A 21,692-nucleotide genomic window follows, 5' to 3' on the forward strand; every position below is an offset into this window, starting at 1 on the left:
TTTAGCCTTAGGTGCTGATGTGCATACATAAGTATGAAAATCTAGCTGTATGTGTTTCATATTTATATTTTATTTGGAAAAGTCTGTCTCATGACCACATTTCTTTGTTTACCAACGATTCTTTTGACTTCTGCAGTTTTGTGTCATGTCTATATAACTGAGAACTCCTATGTCAGTGTGAAGGCAAAAGTTTCCACTACAGCCCAGGAGATCCTGAAAATTGTGGCGGAAAAGATCCAGCATGCAGAGGAGGATCTGGCTCTGGTGGCCGTCACGTTCTCTGGGGGTAAATTCTTTTCTGTTCGTTGAATATCAGTCTTTCACTAGATCTCCTCTGAAAGGAGAGGGTAGGCATTTTTGTAAAGTCAGTACGCATCTCGTCCCTTCCGGGCCTGCAGCTGGATGACCACAGTGGCACCGAGAAGCTGCCTACCAAGAGGTGTTTCCATGACAACAGTGGGGTACCATCGGATGCTGAATTTCCTCCCCAAGAATTGAATGGAGAGCCATGCCACTGTTTTTAAATACATTAGAAAGCGTTTCATATTTGTACTCTAGAGAAGCCTTCTATTTTCATACTTAAATTAACATAAGAAACTACTAATGGAAGAAATTACTTTAGGAAAAAAAGGGAACACAGCTTTGAGCTTTAGTCCTGTTGCTGGCTGACAGCTGAATAATTGAAGACTTCCGATGGAAAGTAATCAAAGCTGGTACCACTAACCAAAGCTCACAAGCAGTGTTCCTTCAGGTGGACGCAGGAAGGAGGGCTGACTATGCTTTTTTTTTTCTATTGGGCCTTATTTATCCTCAGAGAATGGTTTGTTGTCTGTTTTGAATAAGACCACACAGATTACAAGCTGACACTATTGATCTCTGTGACCCGAAGAGACCCCTTCGTTTTCACTGGAGCCTGTCAGATTTCAATGTTGCTGGCATCCTTTTTGGCTTACAATCTTTATTTAATATCTGATTAACCCTGAGAAAAATACAAAGAAAGTCACTTAGCTTCAGTAGTTGAAAAATAAGGATACCGTGTGAGCCGATCAAGCGGAGACGCAGGCAGAGGAGGGAGAAGATAAATGGCATTCTGGTTTACCCTTTGTTGTATTTCTCCAGTTGGGAGACTTTGACAGCGTTCTTGACATGAAAGTATTAGAACATCGCAGAACATTGTTTCTGTTGCTTTGTTACTCAGGGGCAGGTAAGACAGTCCGATCAGCCAGTTGACTTCATATGCAGGCGCATAGCCCTTCTCCCAGGCCTGATAAAATCAGCCCTTTCCCCTCTCCCGGGACCCCCATGGCACATGCCATGAAAATATTATCTAAAATTTAAGAAATCTGTGGACTAAATCCACTTTAGTCAGAGAGTAGTTGCGTTTTTAAGAAGAGATTTTGGGTACATCAGATACATATTACAGTGTATTAAATTTAGTGACTAAAAATATTAAATGACTGTGGAACACTTTACTAATACTGTTTAATACTTTAAATAATAGTAAGCTTCATCAGAACCTGCATTTACCCTTCACTCTAGTACGCCCACAGAAACTAATCACTGGGACCCCATCCACGCAGAATGTGCCAGACTCTGTGGCACCACCAAGCGCCACGACCAAGCCCTCTCTCCTCCAGGAGCTGCTCAGAGTCTCTCCAGGGCCACACGGAATCTGGCACCTGAGTGGCTCTTTTACCACCAGTATCTACTCGATGACTCTGATATGCCACTTTTACGTGCTGTTAAATTAGATTCACCGGGGTAGAGGCAATGGCATTCTTACATATGTCAGCCCTTGGCTAAGCATCCGTACGAGTAGCCAATCTCTTAGATTACCACCCACATTTGGAAATGTGCTGTCATTTCACATCCATTAGTACTTTTGACTAAGAACCTTTCTGCCTACATCTTACTATTCTCCAAACAATGATGTTTTAATGAAGAAAAAAAAAAAACCCCAGAATTTACTGCAGTCCTCATCTGTGTAATATAACTTAATGTTTCAATGCTACTTGAATATGCAATGGCAATGCGATCTGCACTGTTTCTTTTTGACAAAAAATGTTCAAAGATACTGGAAATGTTGGAGGCTTTGTGGTTTTCCTCTAAGTGGACCAGTGCGACCATTCTCATAGCTTTCATTAAGTTTGTAGCTGTTTTGTACCCAGGGCAGGTCTGTATATGTAACAGTGACCCACCCACTTATTCAGAGGTTAAAATTCTATCAGTTTACATTCTCGGGTGCCCTGGTGGTCCAGTGGTAGAATGCTTGCCTTCCGTGCGGGAGGACTGGGTTTGATTCCTGGACCATACACCCAAAAAAATATTCTTTCAGCTTATTAATTTTGTTATAATATAGTGACAAACCAGGAATTATGGGGAAACTGTTTCTTGAAAAGTAGGGGGAAAAATGCAAGGTCATGAAAAGAACTGATCAGTCTTGGTCAATGTTCAACTTTTATACCTATGTTTAAAAAAACAATTTGATTTATTTTCCTAAAAATAAAAGTTGAAAGCAATTTTGCATTTTGTATCAAAATCTTTAAAAATATTTTTCATCTCCCTTGAATTCAGAATTACTGAATTCCACAACTGCATATCTATCTTAAGGAAATCATCTATAAGCAGACAAAGATTTATGCACAAGGATGTTTATTTCAGCGGTATATATTATGGCTTCTCTAATAACAGGCCCCATTTATCATAGTCTTTTTATGTGTCAGGCCCTGTGCTATTACTTTGCCTGTATCATGCCATGTAATTTATATGATCAAAAATTTAGAAACTGCGAATGCTCAATAAGAGAGGAAAGATTAAAAAATTGGTATGATGGACTCTTACGCAACCAGTTAAACACGATCACACAGATGTCATTGTAAAGTATATGAACACAATTTCGCTTTAAATCCTATTTGCTCAAATATTTTTCTTTGCTTAACTTCCCTCTTTAGGCATGTCATCTAGGCCTGCGGCTATTCTTGTATTCTAATTACCATGCCTTTATGTTTCTGTTTTTGTTTTTTTTTAATAAAGAAAAGCATGAACTTCAGCCTAATGACTTGACCATCTCCAAATCCCTTGAGGCATCTGGAAGGATATACGTCTATCGGAAGGACCTGGCCGACACTTTGGTAAGGACCTTTAGCCACGTACTTGAAACACAGGCACAGAAATGTCAGATCCAAAGCATATTTTCACAGGTTTATAATGAAAATTAGAAGAAAAAACATCTTAAAATATTTCCTCTCCTGGCCAAATGACACTACTTTTACAAATCAAAGAGAGTCCAAACTTGAATTCTAAATCCTCACTAAATCAAACCCTGCTTCTTCCTGAGCCCTTAAACAGAAGATTTGAGACATGACTCCCTCTCCCATGGAATCTTAATTCCAATTCTTCTTTTTTGGTGGATATTGGAGATTAGGCTAACAAATAAACCCTGGGTGGATTTAGGGCGAAAGATACCCTGTCTCCTTTCTTTCAGTATGTTTTATGCACTTAGAATACCCCATTCCCTTGAGGGAAGGATGGGTTATCATAATGACAGGGCATCTGATGCTGCTGCAGAACAGGAGTTTGAAGAAATGTAGAAGTTGTTGTCCCTAGAGAGCTGGGTCTTGTGGCTGCTTTCCGAACAATAATGACCAGATTCAAAGGCTAGAAGAAGCAGCTCTAAGCGATTGTTATTTTACCATGTAGCTCTGTGGTCTTCCATGGAGTTAGCACCCGAACGGCTCCTCCTGGCTGGCATGGGTGTCACTTATATAATGGAGCAGTTGATATACCACACCACACGGACTTCTTAAGAAACTGCTTCTAATAAAAAATAATTTGTGTAGAACTGCCTGCAGGATATCAAGCTACCATCATATGTGTAACTGGCATTTTCAAACTTATGTGCCAGGCACGTGTGTGTGAAGTGATTTACATAGTTTCTCATTTAATTGCAATAACCCCATGAGGTTCAGGGAGGCTGAGTAACCTACTACAGCTTCCTACAGCAGGTAAAGGACAGTACTGTGGTTTAAATGTTTGACTCTGAAGCCCCTGCTCATTCCTTTCATTTGTATGCAATAAACAGAAAAGGAGAGGGGACTGTTTTTCTTGCTTGGAGCTTTGTGGTTCTGAGTGTCCTTTAACAGGGTACTTGTCCCATGTCTATAAATCGTGTACTTCTGTTAGTGAAACAAACATTACTCTGGGTACCGCAGAGCATCTCTGAGTAAGTATGAGACAGGCTTTGCCAGCAGCCCCAACCCAGGAAGAAGGACCACCTTACATGTAAACAGTGTGTGTGGGGGGCTTATAGTGGGGGCTAGGGGGACCCCTACTCTAGCTGTCTTTCTTTCCCCTCTTCCTCCCTGCCCTCATGCTTTTCCCCTGTATGTGTCTCCTGGGCTGTTTTCCACCGCTGTCTGGGGGGCTATCAGAAGAATAGAAGGCAGGCCTGGCGCAGTTATTAATGGAGTAGATGGTGCCTACGATGTCTGTTCCGAGAGGAGCCAGATGCCATCCTGCCCTTGAAGGTTTGCCTACCAACTTTGGACGGCACCTAAAGTTTCTCCACCGGCATGATGGACTTAGGCATTTCATCTCTAAAGGGTTTTGGGTAAAGTAGAACATTTTAGCCAGGAAAAGGTAAACACATGAAGCTGTTGGTATCCACCAGTAGGCTTTTGTAAATTAGCTCATTTTAGAAAGCCAGGATTAGCACTGTGAAAGGATGAGGTACAGGTGAGGGCTGCTGACTTGAGTGAAGATGGCAGTACCTTGGTAAGGGGTACATTTAGGTAGAAAATAGAGAGGACAAAAAGCTAAATGAAAATATCCTCACCCCTCCAGCTTACTACACAGGTGTTTGTGTTGCTCCCCAATCATGGCTCCCCCTTGGGAGCCTACGTGTGCAGCATGGAAGCAGCTGGTCCCCTGCGTGTGCAGCATGGAACCAGTTGGTCCCTGCATGTGCAGCATGGAATCAGCGGTCCCTGCATGTACAGCATGGAACCAGCTGGTCCCTGTGTGTGCAGCGTAGAATCAGTTGGTCCCCTGCATGTGCAGTGTGGTATCAGCTGGTCACCTGCGTGTGCAGCATGGAATCAGCTTACCCCCTCCTGCATGTGCAGTGTGGAACCCGCTGCCCCCGCTGCGTGTGCAGCGTGAAATCAGCTGGTCCCCTGCGTGTGCAGCGTGGAACCAGCTGGTCCCAGCCTAATCAGACCAGTTCTTGAGAAACCTTGGTTTCTCACCCCACCCCACCCCCTACCAGTTTTTAAACTCTTCACTTACTCAGCCCTTAACAGTAGCGCTACTTAGCTGCACACTTTGTCCCACTTGGGGCTTCAGTCTGTGTCTGGACCTGCTCCGAAGAGCCTCTCACTTCTGCAAGAAGAGCTCCGTGGAAGCCCTTTGTAATTAGTTTTTTTTTTCATGGGCAGGCACCAGGAATCGAACCCGGGTCTCTGGCATTGCAGGCAAGAATTCTGCCACTGAGCCACTGTCACACTGCCCATCATTTGTTTTTTCTTAAATAAAGAAACCTTTCCATAAATGTGCAACTTCAAAAATGAAAATAATTCATATTGAAATTTAAAAATATAGAGATAGATTCTCTAAATCTGCAGTGTTCTCTTATCATCTGTCCTTTATTGTTCTCAAAATCCCATTCTTTTGTTTTGAAGAAGCCCTCAGTGACTATTCAAGTCCAAGGCACTGGACTCCTCAAATGGGAGAATTTCTATTTTAATTAGAAAATAACAAATAGTTTGGAAAGATGTTAAATAATTTTTAATCACGTTAGCAGTAACACTAGATTTAAAGCGGTTGTGGCAATTAATAAATTCTTGCCAAGTTTTAAGGAAGTACTCCAAGCCAGACTCATAGGTGTTAAACCCTATTATATATGGAAGGCAGTTGGTACTTAAAATAATCACCTACCATAGGATATAAATGAAGAAACTTTTTTTATTAATTTATATTTGGATTTTTTCACTTTCCACGGACATTTTAATAAAATTTGTGAATGTGTGCCTGGTTCAACATATTTCCAGCAAAAGCCATGTCTGTCTTTTTTGAAGTGCACCATGCCATTTCTTTTGTTTGTTTTTTTTGATAGCACTGCTGGCGCATTAATTCTTACTAGAAGCCAAAGTGATTTCGGGGCTTTGGCTTTCCTTATGCTCACTGCTGGGGCAGTGCTTTCTAATCAGACATGCATGTGTGCTTGTATCAGGGGAGGCCAGGCCAAGTCCGGGAAGAACCATTGATCACATTCTCCTGTTTCTGAGGCTGTTTCCTAAATTGGCTATAACTCACTGGAGGTGAACGGACCAGGGGAAATATTAAGTGCACTCAGAAAAGATTACTTTTCTAATCTGGGCTTCGAGTGCCTTTCACCAGCCAGCCTGTATAGTACAAAACATTTGATAATTACTGAGGCATCTTTTGCTTCTGTCCATTGGTTTAGAACCCGTTTGTAGAAAATGAGGAATCACCGCAAAGATCACTGAGGATTTTGGGAATGAACACTTGGGATCTGGCTCTGGAATTAATGAATTTTGATTGGAGTCTCTTCAATTCAATTCACGAGGTAAGCAGGGGTGTGAGAAGAGAAAATAAATGTTAATGCTATTTTAACTGTGAGGCTTTTTGAAGAACATTATATGTATGGCTAACTGCAAAAAAAAAAAAAGACCCATCATGTGGTGATATAGTTATGCTAGGATAGCATGGTCCAAATGATGTTTAGTAGATATCACTGAAACTACATATAAATTATTTCAAGTTTAACATGTTGTTATTTGTTATGTTGAAAATCTGACCCAATCCTAGGAAAAGCAGAATACATGGTCATGCATTTTTGCTCCTAGTGCAATCATACGTTTGCGTAGTGTAGTATAAATATGCTGCATTTTATATGTATATATAAAATATATACATATTTACATATACCTATGTATATATATATATATATATACATAGGTATTGTTTTATATATTTATATGTATATTTGAAGGTTTAATGGGATTGAAGAGCCATTATACCTTTGATACCTTTGATCTTAGTATTTTTCATTTTTTCCATGAAAATTGCAGTAGGTATAAATGGAACATACTTATATTTATGTGTGTACTCACACACATACATCCTTTTACTTTAGGTAAATCCTGTAAATTTAAACTGTGCTGCAAGATTTTGGGCTTTCTTGCAAATTTTGAGAAATATTTCAAATTTTTAAGACTGTCACCCACTCCCTTATGGATAGATTATAACATTTGAAAAAACCATAAAGTATAGGCAAAACGCTACTGACCGTGAGTGCATTTGACCAGGGCAAAGGCTCACAGGAATCAAGAGATGAAAATACCACCACCAGGGCAGATAATCGTGTGCTGGGTTTGTTTTGCCATATAGTGAGAGTTTTCATTGCAAAATGACCTTCTTCCAATGGAACATCTGTTTAGGGAACCTCGAGCTACACTTTCATCTTGGAATGTCTTTTCAATGTCCTTGTATTTTCTCAATAAATTGAGGGAAATTTTCACATCATGAACTGAATTTCAGCAAGTAGTGAACTCTTTAAGGCAAAATAACTTGTGTCTTTGAAAATATTAATACACTGAGCTGTGTCCCTGCTTAGCCAATGGAAGAAGAGGGCTATCTCTGCAAAACATTCACATACACACATTTACCTTTAAAAACAAATGTCTTCTATTGCTCTGCATAGGATGAGTCTACATAAATAGTTACTGTTCAGATTTGCTTTGGTGAACTATTGGACTCGTGCCACTTTTTTTTTTTTTGCTTATGATTTGACCATATCTTAAATCAGTGGTTCTCAGTGCACAGTATCCAGACCAGCAGCAGCAGTAACATTACCTGAGAACTTGCTAGAAACGTAAATTCTCAAGCCCTGCCCAGACTTGCAAAATCAGAAACTCTGGGGGTAGCCCCAGCAGTCAGGTTCCAACAGGCCATCCAGGTCAGCCTGATTCACACTAAAACTTGAGAACCATTGTCTTGGAGAATTGATTTAGATTCAGTCCATAATCTAAACTTCAGACTGTCTTTTAAATTCTGAAAAGTTACTTTTTTTTAAAACTTTTTTATTGTATAATAAATATATAAAGCAAAGAAAGAATGAAAATTACTTTTGTATATGGAATCTAGGTAAATATTATTTGATGAAACATATTTGAAACTGAAGATAAACTATTTCGAATTTAACATGTTATTTTCTATATTCTCTGTTAACAGATAAAATTAAATGGCAGTAACTATCTGAAGATAGCTTTTAAAAATGGGCTAAATTTTATATCAGCTTGACTTTGAATGTGCTATAAAAATAATTCTTGGCATAAATACATTTTCTTTCAGCAAGAGCTGATCTACTTCACATTCAGCAGACAGGGAAGTGGGGCGCACACTGTGAACCTCAGCCTTCTGCTGCAGAGATGCAATGAAGTCCAGCTCTGGGTGGCCACTGAAATTCTGCTCTGCAGCCAGCTGGGCAAGCGAGTGCAGCTGGTGAAGAAGTTCATCAAAATTGCAGCTCAGTAAGTTTCTCCTGGTGGAAAGTGCTGTTCCTCTAATCCCCTTGAGAGCTTGCAATTTTTCCCCCTTGTGCTGATAAGAAGGGCTAGAATGTGAAAGCGCAATATTGAGTTAAGTGACCAAATGACGGAAAAGGTCTGTTTTTGAATATGTATTTCTTTACATTTGCGGTATTTATATTTTAAAGTAAATGTCAAATTACAAGACTAAAGCACCACATTATAGTTGGAACTAAGAAGTAGGTAGTATGTCATCCTCCATCCTGCAGCTAAATCACAGTGTAGTCGGGGAAATACAGCAGGCTGGAAAATTGGGGAAGATGATGCGAGGGAGTGAGAATCACTGAAATTCAGATGCATGCTAGGATTCCACTCTTAGCTCCTTGCTGCCCACTGTGAACTTTGCAGATACCTTAGAAGGCCCTGCGCTGGCTTCACCCCAAGCACCTCAGGCTCTGACTGTCCATCTCTTCCTGTGTATACCATGCTCCAAGCCTGGACATGTGTTGATGGCTCTGCCGAGTATGGCCACTTGCACCCAGCAGACTGCTGTGATTCTTCAAGACGCAGCTTAAATATTACTTCTTTCCTAATGCTAACTCTGACTTAGCAGTGCAGGGCTGGCTCCTTCCTACCCCCCGCCACCCCTGCAATATACACATTGTTTTTTAAAGCTTATTATATTATCTTTATCTTGAAATTTCTACTTATTAAATTTATCTGTCTTCACTGGACTGTATAAGCTGCCAGAGGACAGGGAGCATATCTAATGAGTCATTGTGCTTGCTGTGTCTGGTAAAGAGCTTGGTAAATAGCAGTGACTCAGTAAATGTTGGTTCAATGAAATTCTAGTTAACTTGCTGCGAGCCTCTTTAAAAATACCAGATTAGTACCCTGAGACCATTAACAGAAGCAGGAAGAGATAGCTCCTGGATCAAAGTCTTCCCCAGTACTATTTGCTTCTGAGTCTTCCCATTTCATTTCTCCATTGCCCTTCAAGGTAGTTTTCATATCACACAGTGTGGAGTGCCTCTCAGTGTGATATATTCTGGAAATGTGCATTGATTACCCATTATGTGTGCAGATCTGTGCACAGTAGTGTGGGGAAATTAGACTGAGTCTACTTTCCATCGCTGCTGTCATGGAAGTTGCAGTCTTCAGGGGCATAATTTTACAACGCACATGGCTAATGTTGTAAGGAGAATGGGGAAGTTTCCTATCATGGGGTCAGATTCTACTGGGGGCTTTAGCGGAGGGAAAGATCATAGCCAAAAGGTGGTGAGGAGAGTTAGGAAAACATTTTTGAAGAAGGTAGCATTTGAAGTTATATTGAATTGGGAGGGAATTTTTTTAAAAAATATTTTTAGTGAGAAATCTTCATACACATACAGTCCATATGTGGTGTACAATCAGTGGCTCACAATATCCTCACAAAGTTGTTTATTCATCATCATGATCATTTTTAGAACATTAGCATCATTCCAGAAAAAGAGATTTAAAAAACTCATGCATCCCATACTCCTCACCCCTCCCTCTCATTAACCAACAATATTTCAATCTACCCAATTTTTCCCCTTTATTCCCCCATCATTTATTTTTTTTTATCTTTATTTTTTTTACTCATCTGTCCATACCTTGGATAAAAGGGGCATCAGACACAAGGTTTTCACAATCACACAGTCACATTGTAAAATCTGTATTGTTATACAGTCATCTTCAAGATACACGGCTACTGGAACACAACTCTATAGTTTCAGGTAATTCCCTCCAGCCACTTAAATAAACCATAAACTGAAAAGGGATATCTATATAATGCAAAGGAATACCCTCCTCCAGGATAACCTTTTGATTCTGAAATCTCTCAGCCACTGAAACTTTGCCTCATTTCTCTCTTCCCCCTTTTGGTAAAGAAGGTTTTCTCAGTCCCTTGATGCTGGGTCCTGGCTCCTCCCAGGAGTTCTTTCCCACATTGCCAGAGAGATGTACACCCCTGAGAGTCATGTGCCACATGGGCGGCAGAGCCGAGTTGACTTAGAGAGAGAGGCCATATCTGAGCAACAAAAGAGATTCTCTAAAGGTGACTCTTAAGCATAATTATAAGTAGACTCAGCTTCTCCTTTGCAGGAATGAGTTTCAAAGGGGCAAAACCCAAGATCAAGGGCTCAGCCTATTGATTTGGTTCTCCCCACTCCTTGAGAAAATATCAGGATTTCCCCAGATGGGGAAGTTGACTATTTCCTCCTTTCTCCCCAGTCCCCCAAGGGGACTTAGCAAATACTTTTTTATTTAATATCCAGATTACTCCTGAATGTATCGGGGCATCACGTTAACCTGTATAAACCAATAAGATCTCACACCCTATTCAAGATTCCATGTACTTACGGTATCATGCTAAACTAAGCACCCAAGCTAAATCAGGTGATACACTACCCAAAATAAAAATTTTGCACCAAATAAACATTTCTCCCTTTGGTCTCACACAGAAGTCAATATGGACCATATCATCCTTTGCCCTATATTCTGATTTACCTTAGTCTTATCCAGATCAGCTTCATTCATATCTCTAGTTAAAGTCTGATCCCTTTTACAACTTTTTAAATAGTTCCTGTATGGAGTAATGCTGACTTTCAAGGCTTCAGAGTCTAACTCTGAGTCTCAGGTATCATATGAATACCCAGAGTTTCTAAAATGATCAGGTTATATACAAACAGCTCAGTATCTCAGGATTTAAAAATGACAGTTACAACTCCTAAATAGATGTGACTGCTGTAGGAGTTTACAATCCTTTACAATAGGCCCCTACCTGGTAACCCATGCTTTCGACTTCCATTCACCAAGTTTGTACATTATAGTTCATCCATATGAGTGAGACATGATAATATTTGTCTTTTTGTTTCTGCCATTTCATTTCCGCATACTGTCCTTAAGGTTCATTTACCTAGTTGCATGCTCAACAACTTCATTCGTTCTTGCCACCATTCAGTAGTCTGTTGGTTGTATACACCACAGTTCCCCCTTCCTTCCCTCAGTCGCTGTACCCTTAGGCCACCTTCATCGGAAGTGCACATCCTCCATGGAAGGAAAACTCATTGGTGGCTTGGAGGCTGAAAAGCAGAACACGTAGTCAGGGAAGGTGAAGCTATCCAATTTGGCAAGAGTGGAGAGGGTTTTGTAAGGACACTGTAGGAGACTGATCTGAAAAGGAAGGTGAGGTGAAATAGTGAAGGGTGCTGAATTCCAGCTTGAAGAGTTTGAGCCGAATTGAAATGACAGAAGGGACCTTGTGAAAGTTTTTAACCAGGGAATGGATGTGAGTAGAGTTGACCTTCAGGAAGGCCGATCTGAAAGTGCACAGAGAGTGAACTGTAGGTGAACAGACCCTAGGAGGGTGGGTATTTTGTTTCCTAAAGCAAGAGATAAGGGAAGGTCTTGGCCTGGTGTGTGGTGTGACTGGGAGTAGAAAGAGAGAGGGAGAGAGAGAGAGAGAGAGAGAGAGAGAGAGAGAGAGAGAGAGAGAGGAGAGAGGAGAGAGAGAGAGAGAGAGAGAGAGAGAGAGAGAGAGAGAGAGAGGAGAGAGGAGAGAGAGAGAGAGAGAGAGAGAGGAAAGAGAGATGACTGATCTGCCCAAGTCTTGGACTGATTTCTTTTTTTTTTTTTTGCATGCTGTATGGCGGGGTCACATTTCATTATTTTTCTATGTAAGTATCCCATTATTGCAGCACCATTTGTTGAATTTTTGTTTGTTTTTCTTGTTTGTTTTGTTTTGAGAGAAGTGCATGGACCAGGAATTGAATTGGACTGCTTTTATTGTGAATGGTCCTTTTTAAAATTTTTCCTATGAAATTCCTGAAGATGATGCTCTTTTGGTTGAAAAGCTTTTTTATACATAGAGAAATGGGACATTAATGTTCCAGGAAGTAAAATTAACCATCCAGCTCAGTTCTCAGTGTAAGAGTGTATCCATCTTCAGGGAAATGAAATACATTCACGTCTTCTCCATATGGTCCCATGTCCTTGAATCATTTATGGTACCTGTCTCTGTCCCTTGCCCATGGAGTAGAATGCCAACAGGAACATAATGTTAAATTTCTTATAATCACACTCGTCTGAGTAACTAAGGGAAATAGTCATTTCCACAATGATGAAGGGTTTTCCTTGCCTAAGGCATCCTATTTGCATATTCATGTTTCCCATCCCTCTCACGTTCCCATCCCCCACCTCTGTGGATTGAGTGGATTTTATTTCCTCACATAGAGACAAAGAACTGTTTGCTAAACTGGAATGCTTAGTGTCATTCTGTTCTTATCATGAATGAATGACCCTCAGTAACAGACCGGAATGGTTCGCAATATTTATACTGTATCAATTTGTCGTCTAGAGAAATCATGCCTATATTATTTCTTTTTTATATAGATTCAGAATTACTTATCTCTGTGTGTGTGTGTGTGTGTGTGTTTTCAGTATGACTAGGGAAAAAAAAAGCACAATGGATCAGGAAAATTGTTTATGGGGAGATAAAAAATAAAAAGATGGCAAATTATACCTAAGATTCCATGTAAATACATGGTGCTGAATTAAAAGGGAATGGTATTGAATAACCATAAAACCAGTTTCCCAAACGCTCCTGTTTTCAACTTCAGAAAATGCTATTTGAAGGGCTTGCTGTATTCAAGGCACTTAAGTGACGGTAGAATATAAAAATGAAATAGATTCTCTGGTCTCAGGAAACCTACGTCAAGGGAAAATGACATGGCCAGTGGGGCCACCAAATGTTGCAAGGTGGAGAGACCCTAGAGGAAGACAGCATCTAACTAAATGTGTCCTAGCATAGGGATGGAGCAGTTCTTACTGCAGCAAGAGCCTGAGCAGAGGATGCTGGCATTTCAGGTCACCAAGACAATGGGTGGCGCTGCTCAAGTCCATCCCAGCTGGTGTGAACTTTCCAGAGGTGTGATAACACCGAAAGGGTAGAGTGGAGGGGCCGAGTGGCAGGAGGGAAGCAGAACAGCGGTACTGAAGTGTTCAGACAGCAGTGATTCTAAGAGACGGGTAGATATCCAAATCACAAATTAGGAAATATCTTGTTTCTGTTTACTCATGGAATATACCAAACAGCTTCCACCCGGGAGAAGGTTGACATAAAGCAGGTGGCAGGGCCAGTTGGACTGAGGTTTGAGGTTCTGGTCTACCAGGGAACTGCAGAGCCAGAAAAGGGGGAGGATGACCAGAGGGCCACAGCAAGCCCCGGGGAGGTTCAGGGGCAAGTTGCCTGCAGGTCTTATCTTGAAAAGATAAGATTCCCAGTTATCTTGAAAACCAGGTGTGGAGGTGGCAGGACCTTTCCCAGTCCCACTCCTGGTCCTGCCAGGCCTGAGCCTCAATGGCTTGGAACCCAAGCACGTTCGGACCTGGGCAGCATGTGGTCTATGCGGGGCTGCCTCTAGGTCCAGGCCAGGCCAGGCCAGTCCACTTCTGCCAGGACCCAGCCAGCTGGGAACATGACTGCTTCCACAGCCCCAAACCACTCTCCTGATTCGGGATTAGGTGCTCTTACACACTTTCTGTGCAAGTGGAAATGGGTGCCAGTTTTTGGGACAGCGTTTGTAATGTGTATCAAAAACCTTTAAAATCCTCATAACTCTTGACCCACCTTTGACAGGCTGGAAGTCTAGGTTAATGAAAAAAATCATAGATACAATCAAAAGTTTTAGGCACAAAACTATTCATTACTGCATTGTATATCACAGGGAAGAACTGAAAGTAAATAACCACTATAGGGGGATGAATGAACAAATTATGGAACATGCACTTAATGAAATATTCTTACAGACAATAACGGTGATAGCAAAGAGTCCATAGCACATAATACAGCATTTATATTAGCTGAAAAAGCAGGCTACAGAATTGTGCATACATTGTTCCCAAACGCCATCTGGAGACATTGTGAGGATACCACAGGAGAGATGGCCTGTGAGGGAGGCTCCGTTAACACACTTTGGGTGCCCATCACACACCTAGCTGACTCCTAAGCATTTTCATATTTTTTTGTGTTTATATACATCAAAGTGGGGTGACTTGTTAATTTTAAAGGCTAACCTCAGAGAAGTTTTCTAATGCTCCCCAAATTTTTTAAGGAGTCTGAAGTTCTCAGGCTGTTCCGGCTGACCTTGAAGCCCAAACCCCCTCTGCTACCCCAGGCCCCTCCGCCGGTCTTGGAAATGAGTGGAATTGGGGCCAGCTGTGTCCACGGGCATGCGCAACTATGTGCAGCGTGAACAGAGCTCAGCGTGACCTTATTTCGCATTTTACTTTTTTTTGTTTTTAATGAGAAATGTGGGACAGTTCCATATATACACCATAATATATATATATATATAATATCTCCTTTATCAGTAGCAAAGAAAATATGCTTAAATATTTTTATAGGAGGGGAGGGGAGCTTAGACCTGTGAGATGAGAAGGGATTAGATGTCAGAAAATAAAACAACGCATTATAGAGTCGGGACTGGAGAACAGTTACAATGAGAAGATGGAGTATATAAAGAGGGATTTAAAAGAGTTTTCAGCTGAAATTGTTAAGGTGTATGAAATAGATTAGAAAAGCAGGAATCTTTAAAAATGCCCAGAGGGTGTCAAGAGCACAGATCTTTCCCTAAAGGTAGGGATTAGCAGGAGCATCTGGAAACATTTCTCTCGGTATTAGAAGCAGCGGAGGGGAGACCAGGCCACTGTTCACAAGGTGGGAGCGGGGCAGTGTGCGTTCTCTCTGAGCCGAGTTCTGTCCTGCCCTCGAGGCTGAACTGTGTGGCCTCAGAGATGCTTTCCAGCTATATCTGTTGTGATCACCTGAGAAAAAGGACCTTGTCTCAAAGAGCCCTCTGTTTGCTTTTACTCCGTAGTTGCAAAGCCCAGAGAAACCTGAATTCTTTCTTCGCCATTGTGATGGGTCTCAACACTGCTTCTGTCAGCCGACTGGCGCAGACCTGGGAGGTAGGTGAGCCTGGGAGCTCTGTGAGCACGGGCTGACAAATGGACCCGAGAGGACTCCCACTTCTGACGAGAGAAGCTGATAAGCCTACTATTTATTTTCTCTTACATTAGATTTGCATATGGGACTCTGGGCCAATCAGGGACTCACTTTCTTTGAGCCAGAGTGATTCCCTCATGGAATACACTGGCTTGACACAAGGGTCAGGGTCAGTGCTCCTGAAAGGGGTTCCGAAGGCAAGAAATGAAAGCCCTGTCTCCTCTGGCTAGGCAAGCCGGCCGTGCATGCACATCTTAAGATTAAAGGAGATGGGCATCCAATGCCAAAACTCATCAGAACAGGAGGAAAGCAAATGGCTTATAAGGGCCTGTAGAGAGTGGAATTTGAATTAAACCTTGAAAGAAGCTTTAATCTGCAAAACTGGGAGAAATAATCCAGTCAAATTCAAACAGCATACATTTAATACATGTTTTGACTGCCTGCTGTGTACTGTTATCAGTGCCAAGGCGGACAGAAAATGGGCCTGAAGCTTAGAGCACAGTGTACATGCCACGAAGGGGGGCTGGAACCAAGTCCCAGTGGACCAAAGAAGAGGCAAAGGGCAAACATCTTCTGGCACAGGATAGACCAGGAAGACTCCAAGAGAAACCCTGAATCACGGGGACTGGGAGGTTGAGTATAGGGTGCAGTTTTCTATAAAGGGCCAGATACTAAATATTTTAGGCCGTGTAGGCCATGTGGGCTCTGTCTCAGCTCCTCAACTCTGCCATTAGAGTACAAGAGCAGCCAAAGACAATACGCAAACAAAGAGCATGGCTATGTTCCCATAAAACTGTATTTACGAAAACAGACAGTGGGGCAGATTGGCCCCTGGCTGACCCCTGGAAAAGGTTCATTTGGCCTTGGTCACATTGAGTTTGAAATGCTGCTGGGACATTCAAGCTGGATGCCCAATAGATTGTAAGACATGAACTCCGAAGACAGATTAGAAATCAGTTGTAAATGACTGTGTCTTATCTTCTGTCATTTGATTTATCCTCCATTCATTGATGTGTGTGTGTGTGTGTGTGGCACTCATTTCTGAACAGATTAAGCTACGTGCTTGCTGTGTAAAATGAGTCCAGGTTCAATATTATCAAATGAGAAATCTGTTTCTACGTTATTTAAGTATCTAATTATTATGGGTCTTGCTTCATTATTTTGATTCCTTTTAGAAACAGAAAATTCCACAGATATTCTCTTAAATGTTGTTAATGTTACCAGCTGGAATGTGTTAAGTACTTACCAGGGACCATGCAGTCTTCTGAGTCATCTCCATATCCTCAGATGAGGGAACTGAGATCACAGAGCGTGGAGCCCACCCCAAACCGTACATCTAGAAGGGATCAGAGTCAGAATTCAAACTCAGACCGCCCTCCCTTGGTGCTCTTTACCACATCATCATGGAAGGCATCAAGTTTTTCACCAGGCCATCCTACAGGCTGGCTGAATGCCCCATCCTTCTTCCTTAGGCCTGCATTTGTATTTGGGAGGATGGCATGCGTTTTCCGTGCTCCGTCATTTTACATGCAACGCGTAGATGTGGTTAATGAGTGTAATTCAGTGATTCGGCCCATCAAAGTGCATGCTCGGTTTCACTACTTAACTCCCTGGTGTGACATATAATTATATCATTTATATTTTTTAAAAAGTCAGGCAATATTTTTATTTCTCACTTAACAAAACTACTAAGAAAAAGAGAGTATATGTCGAAGTTGGGACATGAAACTGAAATCCAAGTTGTTTTTTTAAAACAATCATCAGTATGTGAAATATCTAACCAGCTAACTTCTGACACATGTGGCTATTACTTTAAACTGATTTTAGCAATATTCCCAAGGACAGTCACCTTGAGAGGCAATCAGAGTACAACTGCGGGGTAGAGGTATTTGCGTTCCGAAATGAGACATGTGAAAACACAACTTCATGAACACACCCTTCTGGTTCTCAGAATAACTGACTTCAGTGACCTTTTCTGTTTGTTTTTGTTTTGTTTTGTTTTTAGAAAATCCCTGGGAAATTTAAGAAACTTTTCTCTGAACTTGAAAGTTTAACAGTAAGTATTTGGGCCAAAGGGGACTTATTCTTCAAATTAATTGTTGGTGTCTAATTTCTTTCTGGATTTCGGTGGTCTGTTTATACTCCACAGTGTCAGGGAGCTTAGATTGTGATACAAAGACAATAGCTCCTTATGGAGAGAAGCAAACCAACAGTTAATTCTTCCTCTCTGTGTAAAAATGTGTAAGGATAGTCCTTTTGGTATGATTTTTCAGAAGGCACATTTTTAAGTGAAATCCTTTTCAAAGCCTAGGAAATGAAGCAGTATGTAGTGTGCAACTTAGTGTCTTATGCATTATTCTTTTCTACTTTTTAACATTTCTTAGGTTTAGGCACAGAATTTATCGGTTCTTTTCAGAACACAATAAAACAGTGTTCTCTTATTTTCTCTAAAATGTCTGTGCATTATGAGGGTAGTTTTTCTTTGCAGTGTACCTAACAAAAGACTTTGAGGTTACCTCATGATAAAAATTATGCAGAAAAACTGTGCTTAAAGAACCTTTTTGAGGAAAATAATAGGGCAATCAAAAGGTGTCTCTCTTTTGCAGTCGTTTCCCATTATTGTAAACTAGTAAGTTGAGTTTCATTCATTGCCTGGATTTCCTGTCCTAATTTAGTGAGTTTATTCTCCTAGGAAACCTTTATCTACTTCATTCTTAGAACAAACCTTTTTATATCTAAATCATGTACAAATTGTATAGCAAAGGTGGATTTAGAATGGTTTCTTATAGCATATTGATTTTTCTCTTTCTTTTCAATCTGCTTGGTTCGGAAGGATCCTTCCCTGAATCACAAAGCCTACAGAGATGCATTCAAAAAGATGAAGCCACCAAAAATCCCTTTCATGCCTTTATTGCTTAAAGGTAACGATTTTCTATTTTTTTGTGCTATGCAATCCCATCTTCCAGGAATTTATCACTCTTAGCTATAGAGGGCAAAAAAAATGGTCTTTCAGTTTATTTCCTTACAGTAGTCTTGACATTTCATACCTAATTGTGTGTGCTTGTGATTTTTAAAATACTCAACTCTTTGTGGGATACTGAAAAAACTTAATTTTGCTTGAGAAGCCATCGAAGCATTTTCACTCAACTCATAAAATATTGCATGAGAAACTTTTGTGCTTTTATTTTATTGTGTTTCTAAGTACTCGATTATTTCCTTTGATGGTACAATCCGTTTAATTCATCCAAGAGTAAGGCTGCATAAAAAACTCAGATGGTAATCAATCATGCACTACATTTGCAATCTAAATTGCCAGACATAGCCCACCACCTGCTAGCTGTCTGAGAAATATCTTTGGTCAACATGAGCACTAGAGTCTATGAAAATTATTGGTAGATTATATACTTTCTTCTTTCTAGTGTGGAATCCAGTTGGGAAAGTATTTGATAGTTCAAAAATAGTCCATGGGCTTCTCTTCTGTAAGTCAACAAATAATTCATGATGGCGTTAGTTAAATTTACTAATGGGATCTCATTGGTCTCTCTTTTAAACCAAAGGGATTAATGAAAGGGAAATTCTTTGGAGTCTGGCCTACACTACTGACGTTCATTCGCATGTCCTTACTGATGTGCTTTTCAGAGAAAGGGGGTTAGGCATCTTTCTTGGCTACACTTTGATTCCTTCAAAGGATTTTGTAAGAATACTCTTTCATCCAGCCTTTACCTTCAGAGGCCTCTAACTTCTGCTGGGTCAGGCCCCAAGGACAACCATAAGTGTGATTCTGGAACTGAATTGCATGGAAACTGGATTGTTGGTTGGTCTGGTCGTCCCACCACCCTGGCATTCCCCTCCAGCAGTAAAGATGAGATTCCATCTCCAGCTTCACTCAAGAACAACCTGAGCTTGGAGAATTATTGTGAATTCACATGCGTCCCTACAGCTACACATTTAGTCTTCATCTAATATAGAGCAAGCATCTCCAAGAAACAAAAATATGATATTAAGACAATTTAGAAAAGCATAGAATGCTTCATTCGAGCTGTGAATATTCTGTCAAATGTAGATGGATGAAATGAGGAAATATTACACTGGCAAAAGAATAATTTAAAAGTCCATTTTAGTATTCATGTTGATTTGCTTTTAAGATAAGTTTGTTCAGGCTTACAATTTTTATTTGCAAAATAAGAAGAGTCCTATGATTTATTTGTTTGTTTGTTTGCATGGGCAGGCACTGGGAAGCAAACCTGGGTCTTCAGCATGGCAGGTGAGAACTCTGCCACTGAGCCACCATGGCCGGCCCAGGCCTATGATTTTTATTTGTAAATAAAATGCCTTCAATGGGGGCTGGCATTGGTGGGGGAGGGGGTAAGTGGTAAGTAATACAGAATCATTTAGATACAAATGGGCACAGTAAGAAATGAGAGAGGACAGATCTGGAAAAGAAAGTTTAAGAAGAAAAAATTTGAAACATATTTTTAAAGTAATGAGAAATTAGTTAACAATCTCTTTAACTTTATTAAGTATGAGCATAGCATTCTGCTATACATTAGTGGTTTTCTCCAAAAAAAAATATTTAATGCAGTCAAGTGTCTCATACTTACATCTTAGCTTGGATGCAATTTTCTGCTCTACTGAGTTTCTCTAGACCTCATTGTTGGCAGCAAGACAAATTTCTCTTTTTTCTTCTGAAAATACATTTAGTGATTCTTAAAGAACAAGCAGTAAATTAAATATTTTTTCTTTTTTTCATTAAATGTCTTCTCAAGTTTCAGTAAGCACTGAATTTATTTTTCCTTTATCTTCATTTTTGTCACTTTAAAAGTAAACATTATTTGTACTTTTGTATTTCCCCATTTTTGTATAGAATAATTCCCAAAGAAAAAGAGGTTGAAAATTAAATATATGTAGGTATCATGCCTGAGAATAGAATTTCAGAAAAAAAGGAACATTGTCTTGGATTTTTAAACTGCATAATAAAGTGACAATTAACTCTTTTAGAGCAACCATCTTAGTTTTTAATGAAGACTCTTTTTTCCCTTCTCTTGTGCCTACTACTGGGCTGCTTTTAACTAAAGAAATAGGACAAAGTTGAACTCCTTAGGTGTCTAAAAAGAATAAGACCTCTTGTGTGTCTTTTTTTTTTTAAATAGTCAATTCCCAGTAAACATGCAGATTATAGACAAGTATACAACGTGAGGCTCCTTCCAGCCATCAGCTTTACTATTTGCCAGGGAATGTCTTGCCTTTTTATCCACTTTGTCCCCTGCCCCGGTGTGGAAATTGATTTAGAGACGTTAAAGCAGTGTGGAGGAAACGGTCCCGCCGAGCTTAGGGTCAGGGAAACCCTCAGGTCAAAAGCCACTAAGTGGGCGGGCCACGGTGGCTCAGCAGGCAGAGTTCTCGCCTGCCATGCCAGAGACCTGGGTTCAATTCTTGGTGCCTGCTCATGCAAAAAACAAAACGAAACAAAACAAAAAGCCACTAAGTGGGCGGGCCGCGGTGGCTCAGCGGGCAAGAGTGCTTGCCTGCCGTGCCGGAGGACCCCGGTTCGATTCCCGGCCCCAGCCCATGTAAAAAAAAACAAACAAACAAACAAAATATAATAAAAACAAGAAAATGTTTAAAAAATGTTTCCCTTTCTTCCTCCCTTCCTTCCTTCTATCCTTCCTTCCTTCTCTGTCTTTCCTTCCTTTCCTCCCTCTCTCTTTAAAAAAAAAAAAAAAAAAAAAAAAAAAGCCACTAAGTGCTCTACAGTGTGTGGTATTTTGGAAGACAGAGGTTCTTCCACCAGGGTAAATAATCATCAAGAGGTGACTGAAGGGGGTCCTCACGGTAAGTGGGATGGAGGTTATTTGCAGATTTGTGGAGTATTTGAAGGAGAGCTATATTGGGATATTTGTGTATTTTCGCCTCCCTCTTTCAGATGACATCTACTCAATTGGTGTCATTTCAACCAGTAGTTCTGTTTTATGAGAACTCCAAAGTATCTTCAGATGTCTGCAAGTGAAAGGGGCCTAGAGGGGCTCATTTTTTGCACCTTGGACATAGTTAGTTCCCTGGAACTGTTTCATCCCTCGTGACTTAAGTTCTGAAACCTGACCCCTTCATCTGTTTCA

At 40.6% G+C, this 21,692-nt stretch overlaps 1 protein-coding gene across 4 annotated transcripts in view; it reads left to right on the forward strand.

Moving 5' to 3' along the window:
- Positions 1–21,692, forward strand: part of RAPGEF5 (Rap guanine nucleotide exchange factor 5) — a 221,612-nt gene that overhangs the window by 185,878 nt on the left and 14,042 nt on the right. For all 4 annotated transcript variants that reach the window (XM_077122137.1, XM_077122145.1, XM_077122151.1 and 1 more), the window contains 7 exons: positions 137–286; positions 3,034–3,131; positions 6,464–6,586; positions 8,374–8,552; positions 15,449–15,539; positions 17,582–17,632; positions 18,410–18,497. In XM_077122137.1, coding sequence (XP_076978252.1) covers positions 137–286; positions 3,034–3,131; positions 6,464–6,586; positions 8,374–8,552; positions 15,449–15,539; positions 17,582–17,632; positions 18,410–18,497 — 780 coding nt within the window. The remainder of the gene's footprint in view (positions 1–136; positions 287–3,033; positions 3,132–6,463; positions 6,587–8,373; positions 8,553–15,448; positions 15,540–17,581; positions 17,633–18,409; positions 18,498–21,692) is intronic.

This window comes from Tamandua tetradactyla, chromosome 1 (genome assembly GCF_023851605.1).
Source record: "Tamandua tetradactyla isolate mTamTet1 chromosome 1, mTamTet1.pri, whole genome shotgun sequence".
NCBI classification, from domain to species: domain Eukaryota; kingdom Metazoa; phylum Chordata; class Mammalia; order Pilosa; family Myrmecophagidae; genus Tamandua; species Tamandua tetradactyla.